The 27531-nt window shown below is 38.5% G+C and overlaps 1 protein-coding gene across 3 annotated transcripts in view; it reads right to left on the bottom strand.

Annotated features, from left to right (window-relative positions):
• ssh2a (slingshot protein phosphatase 2a) overlaps positions 1–27531 on the bottom strand; it is a 148864-nt gene that overhangs the window by 79359 nt on the left and 41974 nt on the right. For 2 of the 3 annotated variants that reach the window (XM_048556974.2, XM_048556975.2), the window contains exon 1: positions 1631–2181. The exons of the other annotated variant lie outside the window; for it this stretch is intronic. In XM_048556974.2, coding sequence (XP_048412931.2) covers positions 1631–1758 — 128 coding nt within the window. In that variant the 5' untranslated portion in view covers positions 1759–2181. Of the gene's footprint in view, positions 1–1630; positions 2182–27531 lie in introns of those variants that run through there. 3 annotated transcript variants of the gene reach the window in all.

Genomic DNA, 27531 nt, shown 5'->3' with positions numbered 1-27531 from the left:
CTGCTTGGCCTGCTGTGTTCATCCAGCTCCATACCTTGTTATCTCTCTCTCACACTACAGCCTAAATTATGCACTTCTTGATCTCATATAACTTTCTGACTAAGTGGCAAGATTGCTATCATCAAGGCAAGGCCCATATGTAAGTTATAAATACAGTGCTTCCCAAATTTTCTCTGACTGGGACTTCATTTTGACCCTTGGAAATTGTCATGACCTTCTCAGGGCAGGAGGGCAGAATTATACAGCAGTCAATACTGCCTCTGAACTTATGACTCCAAAATTTAACTAGCAGTCCCACTAGGTGTACTAGCTCCCAATTTGGGACACCCTAGACAAACAGAACAGTTGAAGGTCTGATGACTTTCAGGTCAAGTGTGAATCAGTACAAAATTGCCCTCCTAGTAACAATGATACTAAAACATTCAAGAATGAGGCACAGTTGCTCAGTGGTTAGCACTGCTGCCTCACAATGCCAGGGACCCAGGTTCAATTCCATCCTTGAATGGCCGTCTGTGTGGAGTTTGCACATTCTTCCTGTATTTGCATGGGTCTCCTCCAAGTGCTCGGGTTTCCTCCCACAGTCCAAAAGATGTGCAGGTTAGGTGGATTGGCTATGCTAAATTGCCCGTAGTGTCCAGGATGTGTAATTTAGTTGAATTAGCTATGGGAAATGCAGGCTTACAGGGCAAGATTAGGGGGGGCATCTGGATGAGAAGCACTTTGGAGGGAGCAGTATGGACTCAGCCACCACAAATTAAATGGGAATTGAATTTTATTTCTTTCATTAGTTGCAACACCTTTCTAGTACAGATTTGCTAAACACCTACAAAATAACAGTGCCTATGAAATATTTAAAATGTCTATGAAAGACTTTGGTAAATCCCAAGGGCCTGAAACACATCAATTCTTTGTCACTCAACACTGACTAGTTTTGGACAAATACTCAGAACATTTAAATTCCACTGCAGGCATGTTCACCAAAGATTGATTAAAATGTTCACTGGTGAGAGATTGGATAAAAATGTTTCCTCACTTAGCCAGGAAAAGGAAGAGCCAATTCTTCAATCACTCAACTGCTCTGCGTGGCAGATCAAAGTAAGAAGCAGCATTAATGCCAAGTGTGCAAATTTTACCCAAATTCAGGACAGCATGGATAAGGAAGCAGAATTTTTTTATTTAATATACAGAGACAGACAGATTATTGATTAGAAAGTGAGTCAAATGATTTGGGGAGAAGGCAGAATGGGATTAAGAATCATAACAGCTATGATCAAATGGCAGAGCGGGCTCAATGGGCCAAATGGCTTAATTCTGCTCCTATACCTTACTCTGGAAAAACAGATTCAATTTCCCACAACATTGCTCACTCATTAATATTTCATATTACACTTACATGAAAAGACATCAATATGACTGCAACATTTACTACAAGTGTGGAAGAAAGCCAAACCAGCAGATTTGTGTTATTCAATACACCGAGATACAAGTTTAATGCTGTAAATAACAGCTCTTTGAAAAAGATGTACAGTGAAAGTACTAAGTTACTAGGTGTTCCATACAGTTAGTACACTCTTTGTAGGTGGTTGAAATTATTGTACAATATCAAACTAGTGTAGTTATTTGTACTTACAGCAGGTTGATTTCATTCTGTGAAATAACCGCATTTTCTGAGAAGTAAGGGGTCATCTTCATGCCACAGCAAGAACACCAGCTCTCCACCCCTGCCTTGCCTTCGCTTAAGATAGCGTCCAGAGTCATCTAGGCATTTATCTTTGGGTACATATATTTAAAGGCAGCTATCCTTAATTTCACAACGAACCTCAAAAAAACGAACCCGTTTAAAATGTTAAAATCAGAGGTCGTTAACGTTTTCTAGAACTGGAGCTCAAATCGGTTGAAGGAGTTAAAGGACTAGTGTATGCCGTCTGGGTGTCGGGGATGGACTAGATTATTTTGTCCTACGGAGTGCAACCGAAACTCAAGAGCACGGCTGTCAGAGTGTAAAGCGACCAGGTTTTTCGGATATCCTCAGCGCTGAGCTGTAGTTCTTAGTGCTGCCTGTGACTGCGTGTTGCAGTTCCAACCTGGAAAACGCGTCGAATTCCGGACAAATCACATGGGTCATTGGTTCATTCTGAAGCTTCCGGGAGATTCAATTGGTCGAATCCATAATTCTTTTCTCCTAATCTATTCGCTCCTGTCCGCTCTCAGTTATTGCGAGCGCCCCTCGACCTTTGGACTGTGTACGAAGCCCACGCTGATCTCACTACTTATCCGGCTCTGGTTTCCTGGTCAGCTGCTTCACGAAGTGTAGCGCACTTCCTCCACCGAGCTTATCAGACAGCCAAGCGGTGGTGCTGCAACCGTCAGACAATCGCAAAAAAAACTCGAAAAAAGTCCCCCCAATTTCAGTTTTATGACAAAATGTTCACTTCGAGCCAAAATATAACCTTTTGATTCTTCCAGTACTGTAGTTTCTATGTTATCGGGATAACTGATGTGTAACTATTTCCTTTGAAAATTCGTTTTTATTAGACTAGTACAGTTCAATAGCGTGTAGTTCAAACAAAAAGAGTCTTTGTTCGCCTGACAACATTCCGTGAGGGGGAGAAGGACAAATGTCCCATGGAACTTCATATCCACTTTTTTTCTTCAACTCTGCTTGGACATCTAGCTAATGATCCCAAGTGGAGATAGCAATCCAAATATCAAATACTAAAGAACCGAAACCGGTCCTTAGCTCAATATTCTACTTGTTATAGCAAATTTATATTTCTTATAAAAAAAGTTTCTGGCTTTCCTAAAAATTTCGTGAGCAAATATATTGACTGGTGGGGTTATGACTGATAAAAGTAACTGAGCTTTTGTATATAACCTGTAAACTGCATTTACTGAGAACACTGATGGAGACTCGCTGCTTACTTATCACCGTGGGAGTACGAGCCGTGTAGCAATGGGAGTGGCATAGAGGCAGTCGTGGAAACATTGGGAGCTGTAACCACATAACTGCACATGAACAGCTGAGGCCATGCACAGTGCATAGTGACCCCATAGGCTGATAATTGCAGTAATCGCCCAGTGAGGTAGAAGAGCTGACAGTGGGATTCAGTGTCAATGGAAGCGTCAAGAGTTCAGTATTTAGGGGAGCAAGGAACCGTCTCATGAGAAAACAATGATTGCCCACTTGTGCAAGTTGAAAGGAATTTGCCAGTTTTGCAATAACTATTGAAGAATCTCAGTCTTCTCTATTCCTACAAAAAACAACTTGGACCCACATCCGTCTAAGCTGCTTATTGCAATAACACATTGATTTGCAGCCTACCTAGCATCCTCTGAGAAAAAGAACAGGAAATGACATCATCAACCCAAGGAACCCCAACCAGATAAATAGAAAGTGGGGCATAACACCAGCGCTTCACCGGATGCTCACTGATGTTACCTAGAATGGTGACGAAATATCTGAAAACAAACCTTCCAGCTCAGCGAGCAAACTCACATCCAGGACATGGAATTCTACACAATGTTTATTGATCTGGCCAATGTCTTTTACACAAAGGCATGCTCCCATATTTCTTGAATGAAGGTTCTCTGATTCATTCTAAGTCACTATTAGAGTTAAGAGGGGGGTGCATTCAAATGTCAACCCTCTTCAGCAGGTTTTCCTCCACCTTGCTCTCCAATGGTTCACACTGTGGTAATCCTGGCAAATCCTGTAAATCACATATAGCATAGGTGAGAAGCTGCTTTACTGGAGATTTTCTCCCGGCAAAGGTCACCAACGACAAAGTTTACAATTTCCCGTTTCCCAATGACTGCACCAAATCCAGCTCAGGGCTGGACATGCAGTGCAGTATCGATTTATTCTTCTTTGCATGCAATTACTTGAGACTCACAATTAGCATGGGGAAGAAAAACTAAATTAACTGCTTCAGGAAAGCCCTCTTAAGCTTAAAGTTTCAGTCTACGACTAGAATTTGTCAGCAGATCACTTATCTCAGCAATGCACATCTCTCTTGCTCTCGATATCTATACTAATGAATAGGTGCGCAGAAGAATTGCGAATGCAAGTGCAGCTTGGTAGATTTTGAATGTACAAGAATAAGTGTGCCAACTAACAGTTTAGAGAACAACAGTTCTTTCCACTCTGCTCTACACGTAGAAGATTTGGACTGTGTACAAGTATCACACAAAAAAGCTCAAACAATTTCACTTGAGCTAAATACAGAAGCTTCTAAAAACTCAAATAGCAGAACCAAACACCTGACACTGATAATGGGAACTGCAGATGCTGGAGAATCCAAGATAATAAGTGTGAAGCTGGATGAACACAGCAGGCCAAGCAGCATCTCAGGAGCACAAAAGCTGACGTTTCGGGCCGAGGCCCTTCATCAGAGAGGGGGATGAGGTGAGGGTTCTGGAATAAATAGGGAGAGAGAGGGAGGTAGACTGAAGATGGAGAGAAAAGAAGATAGGCGGAGAGGAGAGTATAGGTGGGGAGGTAGGGAGGGGATAGGTCAGTCCAGGGAAGACGGACAGGTCAAGGAGGTGGGATGAGGTTAGTAGGTAGGAAGTGGCAGTGCCACCCCAAGCCGCACCTCCATTTCCTACCTACTAACCTCATCCCACCTCCTTGACCTGTCCGTCTTCCCTGGACTGACCTATCCCCTCCCTACCTATCTTCTTTTCTCTCCATCTTCAGTCCGCCTCCCCCTCTCCCCCTATTTATTCCAGAGCCCTCAACCCATCCCCCTCTCTGAAGAAGGGTCTCGGCCCGAAACGTCAGCTTTTGTGCTCCTGAGATGCTGCTTGGCCTGCGGTGTTCATCCAGCTTCATACTTGATTAACCTGACACTGATTGCTGTTAGAACTGGTACACTAAGGATCCAGACCATATTAAGAGTCACAGGTGAATGGTCAGGTAGCCAAAATGCTGGCTTATCTAAGTGAATCTTCTATGCAAAGCTTGAGTTTCAGATGCGCTGCCACAGTGGTTAAAGGAAGCATGTGAAGGCTTTACTGAGTGGTTATGATCATGACTGATTAGTGAGAGACTTGCTGAGGTTTGCTGCACCTGACAATTAAAAGTGTAATGTCTGAGAACAAGCACATATTTAGAAGCAGGGAGAAAACAAAAGCAGAGGGAATTCCAAGACATCATACTTGTCCAAAACTCAATCAGCTACAATATCCAATCATATTTTAGTAGAACCTTCAGGCAAAATCAGATTTAATGAGTAACTTTACGTACCAAGTGGCATCAATCAAACATCCCAGGTGATCAACAAGGGTATCTTTGTCCTGAAGGATAAACAAGATTAGACACAGTCCTACTTGGAAGTTCATAAGTGGTATTCAAACAGGTGAGGACTCAACTTGTGCCCAGCAGACTAGCAAGTTTGCAGATGCACAAGTAACGATAAATTAATTGAGGCGTCCTATTGTGAGGAAATGAGACTTAATCCCACCATGGAACAATAATTTAGAGGAGAGGTGGGAGAAGGGAGCTTTTTTAGAATTTATTTTGAAAATACAGACGAGACAGAATATAATAGTCTTTATCTTTCCTCCCTCTCAAAGTGACCCAGTTTATTGTCTCCACCTGGAGTCAAAAAAGTGTTATGCCTAGAAAGTTAGCAAGTTCCAGGATTCAAAGCAAGCACTCACACCTGAAATTATGTTATCCACAGTGGATTACATATCAGACAATACATTTCCAGCAGGAATCATTTGATCACAATCAGCAGAATATCTGCAAGATTTCTGTTACTAGAGCAGGAATATTGAAACCAAAGGGATTCTTTTCTAATGCCTTGGCAAAAATCCACTAGCTCAGCATATGTGACGTAATTACACAGTGACAATGCCCTTCCTGGAATCTTTCTAACTATAAACAAATTCTTAGGAAAAATAAATTGTTAGCAGAAGTAATTTTAGCAGAAATTTGTCACTTGTAGTAGCTTTTAAGATTGTGTTCATGTATTATATAAACACTGACGCCTTCAAATGACAGAAGGGGACAATCATAAAATCTATTAAACAGCAAGCATGGATTTTGACAATGTTCTTTACAATATGATTTTCATCACAACACAGTTGGATAATACATTCTGCAGAGATCTATAAATCTGTTTTTTTTTCCCCACTCTGAATGCAATCTCTGTGACATGTTGGAGCCCTTCAACTAAAGTTTATTAATTTATTGAGGCTACAATTAGCAGTTCTTCATCTCCTTAGAATTTCTTGTTCATGGGAATTATTTCAGAACCATGGAAGTTTTCAGCATAGAAAGATCCCATTTTAAACCTGTCTAGTTTGGCGCTTTTATGCTTGTTGCCTTGCTCTTTTCCCATAATCCTGCATCTTTTGCATGTACACTTGACTTCAAAAGTACAATCATCAGTACATCTCAATTAATCCCCATGACAAGAGACTATCCACACTAATTTATCTTAACTTGTATTTTATTCTCTGAATAAAGCCAAGGCTATTTGACAACCCTAGAGCCACTGGATTAAAATTTGCCAAACAGTGTGAGGTAGACAGTGATGTTTAACGACAGAAAACAGTTTTATCAGCGAGTTCAAACATGTCAGAGACATTGCATACCAACTGAACTCAGCTAGAAAGAGACAGAGGTTTTAGCTCACAGCTGGGCTAGCATTTCTACTTCATAGACACCAACACATGAGCTCCAAGATAGGAATTGGAGGAATGGAAAGAGCATTGCTGAGTGTGTGAATGGGGTGTTATGGGTTGGGAGAGCTCACATTTGTGTTGTTTGTCTAAAGGAAGGAAGGAAGGAAGGAAGGAAGGAAGGAAGGAAGGAAGGAAGGAAGGAAGGAAGGAAGGAAGGAAGGAAGGAAGGAAGGAAGGAAGGAAGGACGCGAGGGGTCCATGGAGTTTTCTGTAAATAAGGGAATGCAGAGAGCTTGGCTAAAACCTACAAGAGCACATCAAATAAAAAAACTTCTACAAAGGACTTTAAGAAAGATTTTCATACATATGATGCAATGTACCTTGCTCAATAATTTAGAAGTTTTCATAATTACATACTGCACACTACAACACAGCTCTATTTTTACTGGCATCAGTTTTGTTTCCACTGCCTCTCAGTGCACTTCCTATTCCTTCGTGGCCAGTTTCTTGTTAAAGCACTGATTGCCTTTGATTGACAGACTCCCAGAGCCCAAATGACAAGTTGGCCACATAGGGCATTGGGCCTGCAGAGTGTGTTGGCAACAGGCTTAGAGCTGGGTTAGTTCTAGCAGCCATGCACCTTAAATTGCTTCTATCAGCTCTCCACTCATTCTAGTAACCTGTCCTGAAGTCTTTTACAGTATTGTCTCAACATTTTCCTTTTCTTGTAGGCTGAATATACATGTTCGACAATATAAACATAAAAAGGCTTCAAGATGAAGATTTAGATATATCGTAACATTGGGCACGCGGACTTTTTACAGCAATTCCAATTTATGTGATCTTGACATCAAAGCAGCTTTAGTCAATGGCATTCAAAAGTAAACTACTTAGTCAAATAACAAAGAACAGTGAACTTTGAGCCATGAAATAACAAGAAAAATTATAAATGGTTTCGCGCAAAAACCGTGCTACAGACTGGCCAGAGCTGAAGCAGATAAATGTTGGGAGTGTCTTCATTTACAAAGTTTAAGTTCAAGTTCAATAAACAATAGGATGAAAACTAAAGTACAAGTTTCCCCTTTCCCACTGCCAGCACAATTTGGATTGCTTTGAATAATGATACTATAATTTTAAAAATATTGTTAAGGTCAGATTTAAATAAATCTTTTAAACAACACCAATACATTATTGGCACATTTAATTAGCATAGGCCATGTATACACAAAGTAACAAACTCCTTTGGGCATTCAGGTAGGTCTTTAGAATTTCCAGCACTGACTGTTCATTTGCCGAGACATTACACAAATTAAAACAGTTTCTTGGCTTTTGTAGTTTATGCTTCTATGTAACAAAGACAAGAATCAGATATGCTTTATCAGCCTCAAACAGTCCGGTCACCTTCAGAGATCTGTGTGTCTGTGAAACCCTAGATCTCTGCTCCTGAGATAACAAGGTGTGGAGCTGGATGAACACAGCAGGCCAAGTAGCATCAGAGGAGCAGGAAAGCTGATGTTTCGGGCCTGGACCCTTCATCAGACCTGCTAAGATGCTGCTTAGCCTGCTGTGTTCATCCAGCTCCACACCTTGTTATCTCGGATTCTCCAGCATCTGCAGTTCCTATTATTTCTGCTCCTGAACCACTTTCAAAATCATACCATTAATGTATATTGCTGTATCTCATTTTAATTTCCAGAAGTTTACATTTCCCTTCACAATCTGTTAAATTTAACTGCCATTTATCTTTCCATTTCACCAGTTCATCTATGTACTTCTGTAGTCTGCAACTATTCCCGTCACTCTACTTCATTCGCAAGATTTGTGTCATCATCTGCAAACTTTGACATTATCCCCTCTATGTCCAAAACGTGGTGATCGATATGTATCGAAAAGAACAGTGGTTCCATACTGACCTACTGTATATCATCTCTGGTCTGATAAACAATAATCCACCATTATCCGTTGTTTTGTATCTCTTGAGCCAATTTTGTATCCATGTTGTTACTACTCCTTGAATTTCATGATTTAATTTTGTTAACAAGCTTATGAGTCGACACTAAACTAAATACCATCCATATAAAAAATAACAAGAGTAGAGTCCAACCTTCTCTCTATGGCATTTAATTGCCTTACTATAGCCAAATAGATGACACGGGAGGACGCTATTGAGTTAATCTCACACTAAGTGGATTATCGGAAATTTAATGGGATCAGCTAAGATAACATAATGGCTGCAAGAACAAATCAGAGATGAAAAGTCACCTATTTCCTGACTGCCCAATGCCTGTCCAAAACATGTACAAAGACACAAAATCAGGAACGTACGGTTATACTCTCCACTTGCATGAGGAGTATGACTCTAACAACACTCAAGAAGCTGGACAATTCAAGTTTTAAGCTGTTCACTTCATTAGCCATCCAAATTTAAAAACAGCCACTTCGTGTACCACTTCTTCTAACAAATGATATTAAGACCTTGGAAAGCCTGCAGATGAAACTTACCAGAATGACATCATGGATACATGAGTGTTCCAAGCAGTTTAGAAAAGCTGGAATCATTATCCTTAGGGGTTAAATAATTTGAATTTATCTATTAAATATTAATGACTAGTGTTCAGAGAAAGTAAGGATAATCTGCTTCAGCGGGAGTACAGTCAACCAGATGACACAGATTTAAGACAAATAAAGTAAGGAACGTTTAAAACAAAACACAGTTGTTAGAACCCAAAATGCGCTCCTGATATGAACTCAGTAATTTCATGGACAACTGATTTCATGGACAAACATTAGACCATAGTAGAAAGCAAACAGGAACACGTTTTAATGGATTATAGGGCAAGATGGAATAAGAGATCTTTAGGCCCTCATGTCTCATACTAACTATAAGACATAGCAACCACTTTCCTCTAAAATAGGTGACGGAAACAGATTCAGTAATAACTTTCAAAAGGGAAAACTGGACAAATCCACAGAAAGGAAAAACTGTCAGAAATGTGGGGAAAGAGCAGGGGAGTGGTGTTATTTTGTTTTCTGTTTTTTTGAAGGGTTAGCATAGATACGACGAGCAATGGTTTCCTCCCGAGTTATATGATTCTCAGTGGTTGGGTTTTTCCAGTTTCTTCTGTTTTCAAGTTCTGATTTGCAGCATCTGTAGTGTTTTCTTTTTATTCAATCCCTGATCTCTATTGAGTTAAGCAAGCACCTAAAGGTTATGGAATTTATTTTAATTGATTCTTGGGGTGAGGGCAGGGAGAGGAAAGAGGAGTGCTAGAAGTCAGAATTCCCAGTCCTACAGGAGATGGTCTATATGCAGATGTTAGATGGAGCAAAATGAATCTTGATGATGCTGCTCACCCTATCCCTGGGCAATTTATCATTCTATACCTACATCTGGGCTCAAAGATGAACCTGCTATGTGAAGCACCACGGAATTGCTGATGCTTAAAGACCTGGATCGTAGTATAAATCAATACTTTCAATTAAGATGAAGGAAAAGGAGATGCAAGAATCAAAACTGTGAACTTGCTCATCTGAATTAAACTAAAAAGTAAATTCACAAGAAATAAATTGTTTTTCATGCTTGATGGGAGTACATCATAAAAAGTGTTGTTGCCTTCCGTACTTTTGACTGGTATTTTCTTCAAGATTAGTTCCTTACTGAGAATAGAATCAGTGAGTGTACCCTCACATTTTAACAAAAAGAAGCAGATTTCTTCTTTAATATAAAAGATTAACATTCAATTATTTCATTATTAAACAAACTCACTTACGAGATTTTTGTGATAAAGGAATTCTGTGGAGAAAGGTGATCAACTTGGGTTAGGATGAAATGGAATAACTTTCCACTTGCCATGTTTTTGAAATGATGAAATCTACACTTTGATATTCATTTTCAGCTTCATAGCATGATAGCAATAGGCTTAACATAGTTTTTATTATGCAACAGGGTCATGCAACATTAACATTTGTACATAAAGTGTTCTAGAGCAGGATATTATGTAGGCTTGATGATGACAACATTTCCTGTGCGAGGAGAAAAGTAAAGCTCAACATCAATATGCTTGTAACAAGGAAGGAAGGATGGGGTCAAGAACTCCATGTACTCTTCCAAAACACACAATTTAAAATTAACTGATTATTTCAGTCAATATGTACACTTTGGATTTGAGAAGTTTGATTCCTGATGAATTCATGAAGTAGTGTCTTAGTAATGGGACATCTGAAGGCTTTTGACAATAGTATCCATACTACACCTGAGCTGATTTTAGTTGAAATTAATGGAGACATTTGAGTACTAGATAAAAGGTTGATAAGCAGGGCACTGACATACAAGACCGTTAAAAAAAAGAACAAGGTGAGTCTATTCAGACCCCCAAAGCCGGTTCCGCCATTTAATAGAATCATGGCTGATCTGAGACTCCTGAATGCTATGTTCCTGTTTTCACCACATAATCGTAGATTCTTGATCAGCAAAAATCTAAAATCTAATCTTCTAAAATCCACTAAGTAGTCCGAGCCTGTTGAGCCTTTTGCTCATTAGATAATCCCTCCATAATGGAGATCATCCAAGTGAATTTTCTCTGAAATGCCTCCAATGAAATAGTATCCTTCCTTAAATAAAAGGACTAAAACTGCAGACATGATCTCCCAGCACATTGCACAGATGCACTAAGACATCTCTACTCATACTCCAAATCGCTTAGAAACGAGGGCCAACATTCCATTAATGTTTCTGATTGCCTATTTTCTCTAGTTTGCAGATTTTTTGCATCAGAAATCAGGAATCAACTTATTTGGGGAGCAAGGTTCTTGGGTTTTAACTGGCCACTTTAAATATCTGCCATTGTTTTTCAACCAACTCTTGCTAAATAATAAACTTTCTCAGTCCAGTCCAACCAACTTTGCCCTCATCCAATGTAATCACACTTAAGTTTTGCAGAGTTCTAGAAGACCATAAAATACAAGCGCTGAATTAGACCATTCAGCCCATTGAGTCCACCCCATGACCGAGCTGTTTCTCAACTCCATTCTCCTGTCTTTTCCCCGTAACCCTTGATCCCCTTACTAATCAAGAACCTCTGTATTAAATACACTCAATGACTTTGTCGCGGAGGACTGTGGAGACTATGAGCCCCACAGATTCATGACCATCTTGCTGAAGAAATTCCTCAGCTCGCTTCTAAAAGATCATCTGTTCACTCTAAGGCAGTGCCCTCAGGTTCCAGTCTCTCCTACTGGCGGCAACATCTTCATGTCCACTTTACACAGGCCTTTCAATATTCTAAGTTTCAATGAGATGCCCCCTTCATCTTTTTAAACTTAACTGAGTACAGACCCAGAGTACTCAACCATTCCTCACATGGCAGGCCCTTCATCCCAGGAAAGATTCTTGTAAAGCTCCTCTTGACCCCTTCCGCCAACAGTACATTCTTCCTTAGATATAGACCCCAAAACTACTCAATATTCTAAATGTGGTGTGACTACTGTCTTGTATAGCCTTAGCAGAACATCCCTGTTCTTGTATTCTAGGCCTCTCGAAATGAATGCTAATGTTGTTTTTGCCTTCCTCACTGTCAGCTGAACCTGTATGTTAGCCTTAAGAGAATCCTGAACTAGAACTCCCAAGTTCCTTGTGCTTCAGAATTCCAAAGCCTTTCCCTATTTAGTAAATAATCTAAGCCTCTATTCTTCCTACTAAAGTGCATAACCTCACACTTTCCCACATTTGTATTCTATTTGCCACTTCTTTGCCCACTCACCTAGCTTGTCCAAGTTCTTCTACAGCCTCCCCATTTCCTCGTCAGTACCTGTCCCTCCACCTATCATTGTGCCATTTGCAAACTTAGCCACAACGCCCTTAGTTCCTTTGTCCAGATACTTAAATGTATAACGTGATTAGTTGTGGTCCCAATACTGCAGAAAGCCACTAGTTACTGGCTGCTATGTTGAAAAAAAAGACTCCTGTATCCTCGCTCTCTGCTGGTATAGTCAGCTAATCCTCGATCCATGCCAGTGCCCTGCCCTGAACACCATGGGCCCTTAGCTTATTTAGCAACCTCTCTTAACATACCTTGTCAAAGGTCTTCTTGGAAATTCAATTAGATCATGTCCTTGGCTCTTATCTGTCTAACTTGCTCATTACTTCAAAAGAATTCTAAAAGATTTGTCAAGTACCTTCCCTTAGGGAAGCTGTGTTGACTCAGCCTTATTTTACCATGCAATTCCAAGTACTCCATAATCTCAACCCTAAAAATGTACTCTAAAATCTTATCAATGACCAAGGTCAGGCACTGGCATATAATTTCTTGTCTTCTGCCTCACTTCCTTCTTAACTAGGCTGTCACATTAGCCATTTTCCAGTCTTCTCGGACACTCACTGACTGCAGTGATTCATGAAAAATAACCACAAATGCTTCCACAATCATCTCAGCTATCTCCTTCAAAGCTCTGGGGTGTAGTTCATCTGGCCCAGGTGATTTATTTCACCTTCAGATCTTTCAGCTTCCCCAGCATCACCTTCTTCCTAAAGGGCTGCTACACACACCTCTGCCCCTGACTCTCAAAGTTCTGATATGCCACTGGTGTCTTCCACCATGAAAAACTAATGCAAACTCCCTGTTCAGTTCTTCTGTCATTTCTTTGTTCCCCATTACTATTTCTCCAGCTTCATTTTCCAGGGTCAAATGCCCACTCTTGCCTCTCTCTTACCTCGAAGATGGAAAAGTTGTTGAACAAAGATTTTTGTAAAAGCACTCTATGCATCTCTGCTCTTGCCTACCCTCTTTAAAATCATGCAATTTAATCACCAAATGTATTTTCATATTCTGAAAATGAATATATACTAAAAGACACGTTAGTATGTTGATTTGCATTTGCCATACAGCTATGTCTGCCAATTACAGTATCCTGTCTAACTCTCACATCAGTATTTATTTTCATTTCCTTTTACAATCTCCCCTTCCTCAGACCTCCCAAATGATAATCTACAAGGCATCCTCCACAGTAAAGGAATAAGAGCTCAATGTGATGCATGAGGTAGTTCAAGTCGAGGAAAATATAATGATTAACAATTGAACGGCAAGTGATTCAGCACAGCATACATCTAAGAACACGGAATTAGAAACAATTTACTGGCGTTATTGCCTCATTCCTTTCAGACCACATCATTAATTCCTTCCGTACAGGAGGATAATTAATTTACTGCAGATTGTAACAATAGCCAACTTAACCAACAAACTTATACTTATTTTTCTGAAGAAGGGTCTAGGCCCAAAACATCAGCTTTCCTGCTCAGCCTGCTGTGTTCATCCAGCTCTGCACCTTGTTATAACAAACTTATACCATCAGTTACAATTACGCTGAAGTCAAGAGACAGGACAGTGAATTTCTATTTTCTCCAAAGTTTAAAACCTGTCTGGTTCAGCTAACATAAAAGCCAAAATTTGGTTTAAATGTGGGATGGAGGAGAAAAGAGAAAAGAGAAAGTCGAAAGAAATGGTCACGTGCAGCAAGGGCATTCTAATGCCAAATCGACGCAACTGCTCCTCTGGTTGTTGTACAAGTGTTAAAATTTGCTTCAATGGGAAAAATTTAGTCTAGGGTTCTTTCTACCAATTAGTTATTTTCCAACATCCTTACTGGAAGGGGGACCTGGGAAGATCTATCTACACATGGGAATGGTGTTTCTTCCGTCTTCTGAAAGAGTTCAGATTTAAGGGCTACGTTTTAAAATTATGGAATTGCTCTTTTAGGGCCAAGAAGAACTGTTTACTGTCAGAGGGCCATGCCACAACAAAGGTGAATATTTTAAGGTAAAAGGTGTGTAGGTTCTTGTTAGATAAGAGAATTAATAGTTATGGGAGGTAGAAGGGAGAAAGAAACTCGAAACAAATTGTTTTGAATGATAGAGCAGACATGAAAGGGTGAATGACTTACTTCTGCTCTTAACTCATCTGATTATACTGTATATCTTAATGATTCAATTCACACCATTAGAAAGTGAAGAATTAAAAAAAGAGCAAATTTAGGTATAACCATTAAAAAATGAAGCATGATAAATAGAGAAAATTTGGGTATAATGGCATTTCACACGTTCTTGTGAAATCCACCACACCCACAATTAGTTTATACATCATCTTTGGAATTGTCAAATTATCTTTTCAAAGAAATAATCAAAAAATTAAACTTGACTCATTCAATTATTGTTGTATTAAATCCCTAAAACCAGGTGAATCACCTATGGTTTTACTACTTATGTTAAAGCCCCGTCAGCACAGAGATCACAAACTACTTGTTTCTTCGCATGGGCAACAGGTGATTATTGCCTGTTTGTGAAATAACTTATTTGTCTCATGGACTTTTTCCTTTTGGTGCAATATAGCTAGATAGATAGTATTTAAAAAGTTGCCTTCAAATAATACAGATGAACTTTTACCACACTCTCAATTTACAATGAAACTTCATTAAGTGCCTATTTTAGGAGCAAAACACACTTACTCTCTTTACCAAGCAGTGCTATTAGACAGTACAGTTATAATTATGAGATACCTTAATTCAAATTCAATCATGGTTAAGACAGCAATCCTCAGTGTCTTCTAATGTTATTCCAGTCTAATTGGCAGCATCTTCAGGAGATCAGTATGTACATAATAACATGGAAATCCAGGAAGTGCTATCATGGAGCCTGCAGTCCTCCAGAGTGCATTATGCAGTTACCCACAAATTGGTTCTTTATTTTAGTTTCCATCTTAATACAACCATAAATTCATTTTCCGTTATTGAAATAAATGTTTTCACTTCCTGGTTTGTGGTGCATGATTGTTTCAGTGTGATTTGGGTCAGAACTCACATACTATCAACATTGCCACTGGATGCCAAGGCATTTCCTTATGTGACAAGATTTAAACTGCCATTAAGACAAGGGGTAGCATGTCACTGAAATCACTAGATCTTAAATAGGCATATTTTTGAGGTTAGCAGTACTTCTTTGCCAATGATCACAAAATCCAGGTCATAAATTTAAATGAAATTGTTATCTTAACCCGAGCTTGGTGGGTGAACATTTTGAGCGGAGTTGGGCCACTTGAGTTATCAGCTCTTCAAACCAGATTTTTAAAGGTGATTGCAAAAGCTGCTCCATTCTTGTGTTACAGCAGACTTTGTGTAAGTTTAGTTGACTGTATAGAGTGTACAGCAGGCCATTATTTTTATCAATGTGAAACCAGTTTAAGACTTATGTTTATGAGGAACACATAACTGAGTTTACAAATGACAGCTATTCAAGACAGCCCATGCTTTATTCCAAATTACATATTCAAAGCTAGCAATCAACAAAAAGCAAATGTACATAGATGTTGTAAATCAAACAAAAACTGAAAATGCTGGAAACACTTAACAGGTCAGTTCGCATTTGTGGACAATCTAGATCCTAAAATGCTAACTTATTTGTTCACTGAAAATGCTGGCTGGCAATTTAATAAAATAGACTACACGGTCAGCAAGTGGGGAAGAGATAATCATTCTATTGCTTTCCCAAAGACCATGTAAGGACTGAATCAAAATATTTAAAAGCACATCAAGTAAAATTTTGAACAGCTGAGTAGATTTATTTTCAGTATTTACATTGTTAATTAAATGCAATCCAAGACAGTTGCTAGAGGTAGATCAGTATTCAAATCCATTCGGTTGGATTTCACGCAACTGGTGATCAATATAAACAATGCAGTTCTTAACATCACATTACCACTTAAGAATTTGGAGTCTGCAATGTATGTGTTCAGTCAGAAGGTGTATACTTTAGAACTGTTCGGTGACAAGGACAGGACAAGTAGTAGAAGGACAATATGAAGACATAAACGTATTTCAAGAAGATTCAGAGAATTTGGGAGCTACTCCTTACCACTTTATGCAAGACAGCAGCAAGAGAATTTAAGGATGAAACATGAACCTTCTTTCACTGCTATAAAATTATGTGCAAAAATTGTGTCATAAAAACTTTAAGCCTGAAGGAACCAAAGAAAAAGAAAAGGCATTTGGACACATCTCTTAGAAATGTTCAACACAGTGTCATGATTGTTGTGTGAAGCTATGAGCCTTAGATGCATTTATTTTTTACAATTAGACAGCACATAGCCACGCCAGATGACTGGTTATAGAAAGCATGATATCAAATTCTGAAGACTTAGATATAGGGAAAGTAGGAGGGGCTAATTTTGAGGAGAACTACAAACACACTCGGAAGGACCTAAGTGGTTAGTAGATGGAACAAGAGATTGCTGGGTTTTTTTTAAAATATATGATAAGTGCATTTTGTGAAATGATAAAGACTGGATGCACACTGAATTACAAGACCTGAAAAAGGAACAGAAGCCTCTTTATAATACTTTAGAAATGAGAACAAATTGCTAAGATTAAAACACACAGGATCTAAGGTTTTATAAAGAGGTGCGGGGAGGACAAAAGAAAGCAGACACAATGAATCTATAAAAAGCAGTTGGAATACTGTGTTGAGTTTAGAAGATTTCTATTTTAGGAATAGTATCAAGTCAATGGAGACAGCAGAGAAAAGGATCACTACAAAAGATACAAATGATATGAACCTATTGTTAAGAAGCTTATCTCCTAGCATGCAGAATCTGTCTATGGGACATCAATTGTAATAGACAAGCAGATCAAAATTTCACAAAGCTATACAGTATCCTCGCCTGTAACATTGCAAGATTACTTTCATACTCAAAATACAGGTAGAAATATTGTAACATTTTACTATTTCTAAACACAATGAACAATGCTAAATCTAAGTCAGCATAACATCTGCTATAGCATGCTCTCAACAGAATTCAAACTTCATGCAGATTTTACAGCATTCACTATAAAAAGGGTAATAAGTACAGGGCTTTTAAATAACTTATTGCAGTTTTTGTTTCAGTTTTGGCAAGTGCTTTGTTGAGAATATGGTAACATTTGCACTACGCGGACTTCAATTTATGGGCCAAATTCAAGCGAATTCAGCTCGGTTAGTTTAGGAAACTTGGCTGGTATGGATGAGTTGGATCAAAGAGTCTGCTTCAGTGCTGTGTAACTATGACTTTATAAGACAGAATTTTCCTATAAACAAAGGGTTAGCAGGTATCGCAACAAGAGTTTACTCCCACAAATAGATGAATTGGTAAATAGAGGGCATAAATTTAAGATGGCCTTTATAAAAATTTAGAAAAAAAAAGTTAAGATGTTTAAAAAACGCCAGGATTGTCACGTCATGAAATGTTAAAAGTTGATTCAAAAGAATTCTTTAAAAAGGAAATGGATAAATTATTCAAACGCCAAAAAAAATGGTGAGTAGACAAATATAGCACAAAAGGGAAGTTCCAAAGAGTGGCACAGACAGGATGTAATACTGCAGTGCAGTGGTTACAATGTTGTTACTGGAGGTGAAATATTGTCAGTATTTGGTAACAACTGTGCTCTTCCTTAAATACTTCCATGAAATATTTATAGGCCATGTAAACCAATAAAACAAGCAATTAGGGGCTCGGTTTAATTTTTCCTGTGAAGGGCAGCATCTCCAAAGTGTGGTGCTCGAGAGTCATCCCAAACAATCTGCTCGATGGCTTTAACTAAAATAAAAATTGCCATTACACCACTAATTGAACTGAGATGTAATCGGAGATTTCTGGTCTAAACTGTTCCAAAAAAGCAGTTTTGTCAGTAGAGTACAGCAAATGAAGCACTGACTAAAGAAAATGTTCTCAATTATAGCATATCCTTTATTGTTTGCAAGTTACATGAAAAGCAGCATATTGTGGAAACAATTAAGCTAAAAAGGAGTTTCATATTTTCTCAATCTCAATATTCATTTTGGCAGATTTAAATTAAATAAACCATAAAGAGTAAGTCACAAAGACTTTCTTAATCAACTTTTCTACTTCAGCAATGACGTTATTTTACTGACGTAAATGACTTCAAACACATTCTATTACTATATTTGGAAAAGGAAGCGCTCACATAATATTTACAAGTCCAAAGATTACCAATAAAACTCTCAATACAGGTGGTGACAGGGACTTGTAATGCATATACTTCAGTATGTAATAACAACAGAATGCTAGAAAACACCATCCTTCCATACACAACCACTTGAGCTCTGAATCCAAATTTTAGTAAATAATAAAGCATCAAATGAAGCAAAGTTCCAAGTAACTGTAGTCACCTGAACTAGAAAAGTTCACTCAATACTCCCCCTTAACCCCATCCCTCTAATGAATCATAACTGTTCTTCAAGTCACTGAAAATACATAATTACTGTCTCTAGTTGCATACTAATTGTCTGCCATACAAGGTCTGAGTCAGAACAAAACCCAAATAGGTCAAAACCTCTCACGGTTTTAAACCAAACCATTCTTAGTGGTGTATTTAAGAAAGTGGGTGGTACTTTCTAACAGTTAAATCTGGAGTTGATCAAAGGCTGCTAAATAGAACAAGGAAAACATTACAATCATCTTGGCCAACCAAGTTTCATATCATTCCACATTTGTTAATAAACCTCCTAATCGGTTGTGTCAACCAGATTCCTCCGTTTGCCAATGTACACGCAATTAAAATGACAGAATTTCAGTCTAATTTTCAAATAATTGACCTTCTAAGAACTAAGGGTTAATAAATAACAACTTTAAAAATTTATGTACCAGAAGAACTTTCGAGCACTATGAGAAGAAAAGTGCTAAATTATTTTAGAATCTTGTTCAGGGATTTGTGTTTGCCCTTAGTTATAATGGCTGGAGACTAAGAGTCACTACGTACTGAAGTTCTACCTGTTCCTGGTGTTACAAAGGGTGGGCCAAGCTACATTGCTATGCTGTGTTCCAAGTAAGCAGACCATGCCACACCAACTCATCTCTTTTGAAAGGATTTTTGCAGAAAAACACTTTTGACCCCAAGTCAATCAGGCAGTGATCAGCATGTGATCAGAGATAATGGGAACTGCAGATGCTAGAGAATCCAAGATAACAAAGTGTGTAGCTGGATGAACACAGCAGGTCAAGCAGCATCTCAAGAGCACAAAAGCTGATGTTTCGGGCCTAGACTCTTCATCAGAGGGCATCTGAATACTGAAATCTGAACGCTGCTTCTGAATAGCATTAAAAATATTTCTTTGAACACCCTCCACTGTATCTTGGTTGTTTTACCTATTAGCAGAACTTTCCAGTTTCCTGTGGGCAATCTCTGCCTCGTCCCATTAATGTCTGCCTTACTTAACTCCAAAATCCTAGAATCTGATCTTAGCTCATCTCTTACAAAATGCTACAAATGTTATGATCATAATGCTCACAAACTACATCACCAATTATTACAAGCAATATTAGATCCTCTTGTCACATCCAAGGCATATTCACCAGAGCAAACTATGGTGCACGTACTACAACTTCACAACTTTTCTGGGAGTTGCTTGTCTGTCTCTCCCAGTCGATGTTAAGATTAAAATTCCCCATTAATTACTATTGTGCCTTGGCTATGTAATTGCCAAATTTCACATTTATACAATTCATTTTATGAATAAAAGTAGATCTTTGGGCAGTAATATCAAGATGTGATTTTGGGGTGCAAACTGGTTCTGTAAACCACCTTAAAATGGTGAGCCGGAGAAATACTTTGGTTAAGACTATTCTTATGCTATCATGTTTCGTTGGATGCAAAGCAGCATTAGAGTATTTGGGAGTCAGCAAGAGATCAGATTCAATTATTGAAACAGGAAAGTTCAACACCTCCCGCAGCAGATTGCCTCATCCTGCTTTGCTCTAAAATTTACTAAAAATACAAAGGTTAAGTTACACTAATTGCAATTAAGGAGCAAAACTGCATGCTTCCAATAGGATCTTGGGGTTACTTTACCTAGATTTTTAAACCAGATTGAAAATAATAACTAAATTAGATGATTAAATAACAACGTAACAGTGCTACAAGTTCCAAGTGTTCACTTAATTCATACCACAAAAGAAGGTTCGTTCAACGACTGACACATCATGTAGTCACTGCTGACACTCCCCTCCCTCTGAAGGATATACAGCATAACTTGATAGATGTAACTATCATCTTGTTCAAGCAAATATGAACAGTCCTGCTGCTACAACTCATTAGGGTAGCACACCATAAATAAAGGTCAGTATTCCCAGAGTTGTACCAAATATTAAAGACCTTTTTCTAAAGCAAGCAAAGTGCCCATTCGTCTGACTTTCAGACAAAGATTGATAGAAAGCATGAATCAGGTTTCTATACTAACCAAGATTTATTATCGGTTACAAGTAATTAGACTATAAACTAAACAAATAAACCATTGACAAATAGTAACACTAATTAATACAATAATCCACCACACACACACACACACACTTTTCCCAAATTGTTTATCTGTATTTAAGACCAGAGGTAGAAGAGAACTAGAAAGTCAGCTCACTGGTCTTTGCTTCCCAATTCCAATATGGAGATGATCCTTCTTTGGTGTTTAGCTCTGTCTGGAAGCTTCCATTGATTTCTAAGTATAGAGTGACTGATATACTTGAAAACTGTCTCTGATTTATCCATTCAAAAGTCAAGCAACTGCTGCAGGAAAGATAACATTTTTGTTCAAGTTTGTAAACTGCTGACAACAGCGTACATTTATGTCTTTCTCGATCACTTGTTTCCAGTTCCAATCTGTTCAGTTAGTTAGCTGAAAACTAATCAGCTTCACTTGTAAACAACTCCTCAGTTCATGATCATCAGCACATTGAAAAAACCCACAGCCACAAAAACAGTTCACAATAGATGTCAAATTTCTTGGATGTTAAATTATGCAGCCATCCTGATGAATACTTGTCTATAAAGAGTTCTCCCTCCTTGCAGTTCACAGTTCTTAGAAGTACAAAAGGAAGACCTTATGAAGTCCTTATACTTCTTTCGTTAAGTAGGCCCCTGTGTAGAAAAAAAACCATACGCTAATACATTTTAAGTGAACCGTTCAAAGTTGACTGTGATACCACCGAAGATTTGTAAGAGATATTTCATGGTATTTGCATAGTGGTTTTCTGACAACTGAAATCTTGCCTGACTCGTAGAGTCATACAGTATAGAAAAAGGCCCTTCAGCTTATCCAACCTGTTCTGACAAATAAATCATCACCTTTCTACACTACTCTCACTTTCCAGCACTTAACCAGTAGCCAACATTTCGAATTCTCATCCATTTTGTAGAAGCTGAGAGATTTCCTGCCTCTACTTCTCAGGCAGTGCATTCCAGATTTCTAACACTGGATTGGTAAACTATTATTTCTGGTCCGTCGCAATTTCTTTTCAGATTTGATATGATTGGCCACACTGTTTTCTTTCTACACATCTCCAATGCCATTCAACTGAGTAACACCACTCTCATTTGGTTCCATTTAAAATGTAACAGTAGCTGGATTTCCATTTGCAATGGCTTCTCTGTCTGGTCTTGCACTGTTAACTTACTGTCCTATAAGAATCTAACCTTGGTTCCCTTGGTGACATCATTTGAAAACATGTCGCACCATCATCACACCACATTTTTTTGCTCTTACTGGTTTTGCCCCAGTGTTAGCTCACCTGCTGTTGAAACCTTCAGTTATATTTTTATAACCTCTAGTCTTCATAATCCAACACACGAGTGATACCTTACTCTCCATAAACTGTGTTGTTTGTGTTCGAACTTGTATTGTTCCATCACCAGTGTGCTCATTGGCTCCCAGTCAGTCAATCAACATCTTGATTTGAAGAGTTTCATCTTTGTTTCCAAAATCCTCCATAGCTCACCCATGTCTATATTTGTAATCTCTTCAAACTCCACAACATCCCAAGCTATTTATGATCTTCTAATTCTGGCTTCTTGAGCATCCCCAAGTTTGATCGCTTCATCATTACTGGCTGTGCTTTGAAATGACTAAGCTCCAAGTTCCAGAATATCTCTGAGTCTCTACCTGGTTTTCTTCCTTTAGGGTGCTTCTTCGATCAGCCTTCCTTCATTTGTCAACTGCTCTAATATCTCAGGTGATTGTTATATTTCTTTAAAATACTTCTATGTAGTAATATAATACATTTCATGCAATGTGAAAGAGCACTGGTAATATCAAAGTTTTGTCGAATCATGTCAAATGTGATCTAGTAACATCAGTCCATCTTACAGCTCCAAAATTTTCTTGATTTTAATAATCTAGATAAAATCTGTTTCATCTGCTAAGTATGGAAGCTTTCCTAGAGGTCAACGTACAACTTTGATAGAGAGTGTATGGAACAATCATTTCTGAGTAGAAAAATAAACCTACCTCCCAAAGTAATAATAAAGATTGTTACATCTTATAAAGTAAGTAAACCAACTCAAAAGTCTTAAAACATGTGGTTTGAAGCGTGAGGGCTGTTAACAGTTGCCACTGCCAGTAACAGTAGAACTGCAGTTCTTTCTATAAAGGTGTGGAACTACATAAAACAGGTTTCATTTCTGGGAAAAATTAAACTGCATATTCTTGTTACAAAATACTGTAAGCAGCAAAATCACATAGTCTGACCACCTTCTCAGTTCTACTTGAAGATAAATGCAAACAAAAAAGGCAAAGCTACTCAAGTGTTTCACTTTGTATTCATCAGGACAGTTGAAAAAAAATCTAAACTTCAAAAGGCAGCAATATTTTATACTGCATGAGAAAAGGATGCTGATTGGTTCGGGCATTACCATGGAGAAGGTACCAGGAAACCTTGGTGCACCGTGTTCACATGTGATTCAAACAAGGCAAAATGTCTGGTTCAAGAAGGCATATACTTGACGGTAATGTTATTTTTCAAATGCGGCCTAATCAGAGCAATGTATTAACAGGTGACATAGGAACAGAAGTAGGCTATTCAGCCCAACATGTCTGCTCTGCCATTCAATGAGACCATTGCTGAACTAATAGTGATAAGGCAGAAAAACGGAGTTGAGAACTATGTGGTAAAGAAGTCCACAGATTCACTTCCTTCGATTTGTTCAAACTCCAATGAGTACAGGCTTAACTTCCTTAACCACTCTTCAACATAACTCCTCTATTGCCAGTATATTATTCCTTAGGTAAGGGAACCAAAACTGGTCACAGCATTCCAGGTATGGCCACACTAGCACTTTGAAAAGGCTAGCAAGGCTGCCAATTGCTTTATTCCATTCCCTTTGAAATAAAAGCTTAACAGACCATTTGCCTCCCCTATTATCCAGTGGACTTGGATGCTTGCTTTTTGCAATGCATGCACGAGGACACCTAAATCTCTGTGCTGCTGGTTACTGCAATCTTTCCCCATTTAAATAACACTCAGCCCTATTCAGCCTGCCAAAGTTCATAATCCCATATATTGCATCTGCCAAATTTTTGCCCAATCGTTTACCTGCATCCTTCTGCAGTGATCAGATGTTATCCTTACTAAATCACCTTACCATCATTTTTGTGCCAATTGTCGACTGGTGATAGCAGATTCACTTCTCTTATCCATGTGATTAACAGATCGTAAATAATTATGGCCTTAGCACTGATCCCTCTGGCACTCCAGTAGTTAAAGGCTGCCTTCCTGAAATTGTCCCTTTTATCCCAACTCTCTTCTATTAGCTCGTCAATCCTTTATCCATAACACCCCCAACACCATGGGCTCTTACCTTTTTAAGGGTATGGCACATTAGGTTACTTATCAAAAACTATTTGCAAATTCAAATATATTATAGGTGCTCCTCACTTTAGTTTGTCAGGCATGATTGCCCCTTCAGGAAGCCATGATGACTGTCCTTGATTATGTACTTCTAAGTCTTTTACTATTAATTCCTTTATAATAGTTTAACATGTCAAATTAGAGTCTAACTGGCCTATAATTACTGTTTTCCTTTTGTTTCCCTCCCTTTTTGAATAAGAGTGTTATATTGGCAATTTTATGAATCTGAGACTTTTCCATATTTAAGGATTTTTGGAAGGTTACAGACAATGCATCCATCCCACCCACCCTCTCTGTAGCTACTTCCTTTAAAATCCGAAAATGCAACCCATCAGGTCCAAGGGGCTCTCTAGCCTTTGGCACCATTAATTTCACTTGCACTTTTTCTCTAATGATAATTATTCTTATTATTTCCATGGACTTGATGGACTGAATGGCCTATTTTCACACTGTTGGAACATTATGACTGTAAAGAAGATGGCACCATATTAACTGTAATTTGTTTATGTTAAAACACAATTCTCCATTTAATGTTGCATAATTGCTGGAGAATGCTCAGTTGCAACATAGAGGCCTTGGCCAGATGCAATCTTTCCAGAGAATGTCCAGTACAAGTCAAATTGCAATTATTGAAAGAATACAATTTCAAAGCAGAACACTCAAAATAGATCAGAAATGGCCACAACAATAAAAAAATGAAATCATAGTATTCCTTCACAGACTCACCATTCTAGGCAAAACAACTGGTTATTGAAATCGCTATCCACAACAAAAAAATGTTAATCTAAATGTGGACAACTCAGAATGCATGGAACAGCATTCTGGTAGATTTCCTGGTTTGCATAAATTTACTTACGACAAGTTTGTACTGGTTTATAGAATTACATAGACTATTTAGCCAAATTGTCTGCTCCAGCACTTACATACGTACCCTTGGATCCCCTTTCCTCTGTGCTTATTTATTAATTACATACAATACATTATTCACCCACTTACAGCAGGAACTTTTCCTCTTTTGCCACCAATTTATGTGAAGATGCTTCCCTGGAATTCTCTCAGATTTATTGCTTAGTAACTTCTATTTACAGTCCCTCGATTTGGATTCCACACCCTTTCCCACTAACCCAAGTGGAAAGATCATTATATCTACCTTTTAAACAGTCCACAATTTTAAGGTTCCCCTCAGTTTATTATTTTCAACTGAAAACATCCCAAGCTTTTTCAGCCTTTCATGATAAGTATATTCACTCAGTTCTCAAATGATTGTTGTGAAAACTTGCGATTGATCCAACCCCAGTTCTTCTGTGGCCTTTTCATGGGAGAAGACAATTGTGCACAGTACTCTCAGGCTATACTTCAAGCAAGATTCTGTACAAGTTTAACATAACTTGCAGGCTTCTCAGTTCTATTCCTCCAAAAAAAAATCCCACCCCCATGCTAGTTCTGAAGGCTTATTAACTTGTGTTACGACTATTAGTGATTTATACATCTGTATCCCTAGCTCCCTTTGCTCCTCTACCCTATTCAGACTCTTATTCAAGTAAGGTATTGTTTTCTCAGTTTTACTACCACTCTATATTTGCACATATAAATTAGCTTCAAATGTCAAAATGAAAGGGCTGATTGGGTTACAACAATGTACTTTGTCCTCAAGCGTCAGGACACAGGAGTGAAATATTCCTATTTTGTACCTATTCTTACCTTGTAAATCTTTGCTTGCCGTTCATTTTGGATAAATACCAAATTGGTAGTAATAATTTACATTAATGTTACTGAAACAGCAACAACATGGTCCTGTGAACTGGTGATCACTGTTTTATAAGCACCAACAAAAATACTTTGTTTCAAGCAATAACTTTTAAGGACAGGCAATAATAAATGCAAGCCCAGCCGGCAACACTCATGCCCTCACGAGTGAATAAAGAAAAAAAATCCTGTTGCAAGGAACATCTTTTGCAGAACATAGATCCTATGTCTCCACATTCTGCTTCATGCTTCAACCTGTTCACAAAAAAATATGCAATCCAGCTCCACACTTCCTTCTTTCATAACCTTAATATACAGAATGAGGGGGAAAAGTATACCCCTTAACTAACAGAAACAAGGCAGGGGGCAGTTTAAATGATGCTGAATAATTAGGGACTAGACTCTTTCCAATCTGGCCAACTCCAAATAGCAAAACACTATCAAAAACTCACATTCTTTGATTAGTTTGCAAAGCAGGGCCAACCTTACCCTGCAGTTCACTTTGCCTTTGTCTCGTACTTAAATATTTTCTAGTTTCTGTTTCCATTCATGCGTGCTCCTGGTTCATCTTGTCCACAAATACCACTTCTGAGCCTCTCAAATATATTCCCCTCAACCACAGATCATCCAACTTACTATGCTAGCCCCTATGTGAATAGCTGGTTTTCCCCTCCCCTTCCCTCTAGATCTACTATCATAAACCTCTCTTCTCAAAGACAGCTTACCTTCGAAACCTATTATCCTTGTAAACTCCCACGTCATCTTCAATTCCCTTTTCCCTTGTAAGTTCTTACTACTTTAATGATGTCTCCCAAATCTGCTCTCAATTTTTGCAATGGGCTGTTTGAACTACTCCAATCAGGTTTACACTTCTACCAGACTATTAAAATGGCTCTCAAAGTCACAATTGATATCCTATGTTATTATGGCCATGATAAAGTATTCTTTTACAATCTTGTCAACCTGCCTATGTCATTGCTTATTACTGCATCCTCTTAGAATATCTTTCCCATTGTCCAGATGCATGTTATTGACCTTGCTCAATTCCATTCTAAGACTTCTCTTTGTTTCTTTATTCGTTCATGGGATGAAGGCATCTCCAGCTAGGCAGCATATATTGCCCATCCCTAATTGCCCAGAGGACAGTTGAGGGTCATCCACATTGCTGCGGTTCTGGAGTCACATGTAGGCCAAACCAGGCAAAGATGGCAGTTTCCTTTCCTAAAAGACATTTGTGAGCCAGATAGGATTTTCCTACAATTGAAAATGGAGTCACAGTCATCATGAGACTCTTAATTACAGATATTTGTTGAATTCAAACTCTGCTGCTGCAGGATTTGAACCCAGGTGCCCAGAATGTTATCTGGGTTTCTGGAGGAATAGTCCAGCGATAATACCATTAGGCTATTACCTCCTATTTCCATAATGTAACCTCTAG

Source organism: Stegostoma tigrinum, chromosome 27 (genome assembly GCF_030684315.1).
Source record: "Stegostoma tigrinum isolate sSteTig4 chromosome 27, sSteTig4.hap1, whole genome shotgun sequence".
In the NCBI taxonomy this organism is placed as follows: domain Eukaryota; kingdom Metazoa; phylum Chordata; class Chondrichthyes; order Orectolobiformes; family Stegostomatidae; genus Stegostoma; species Stegostoma tigrinum.
The sequence above is the reverse complement of the archived record's forward strand: the minus strand, read 5'-3'. Positions and strand labels throughout refer to the sequence as shown.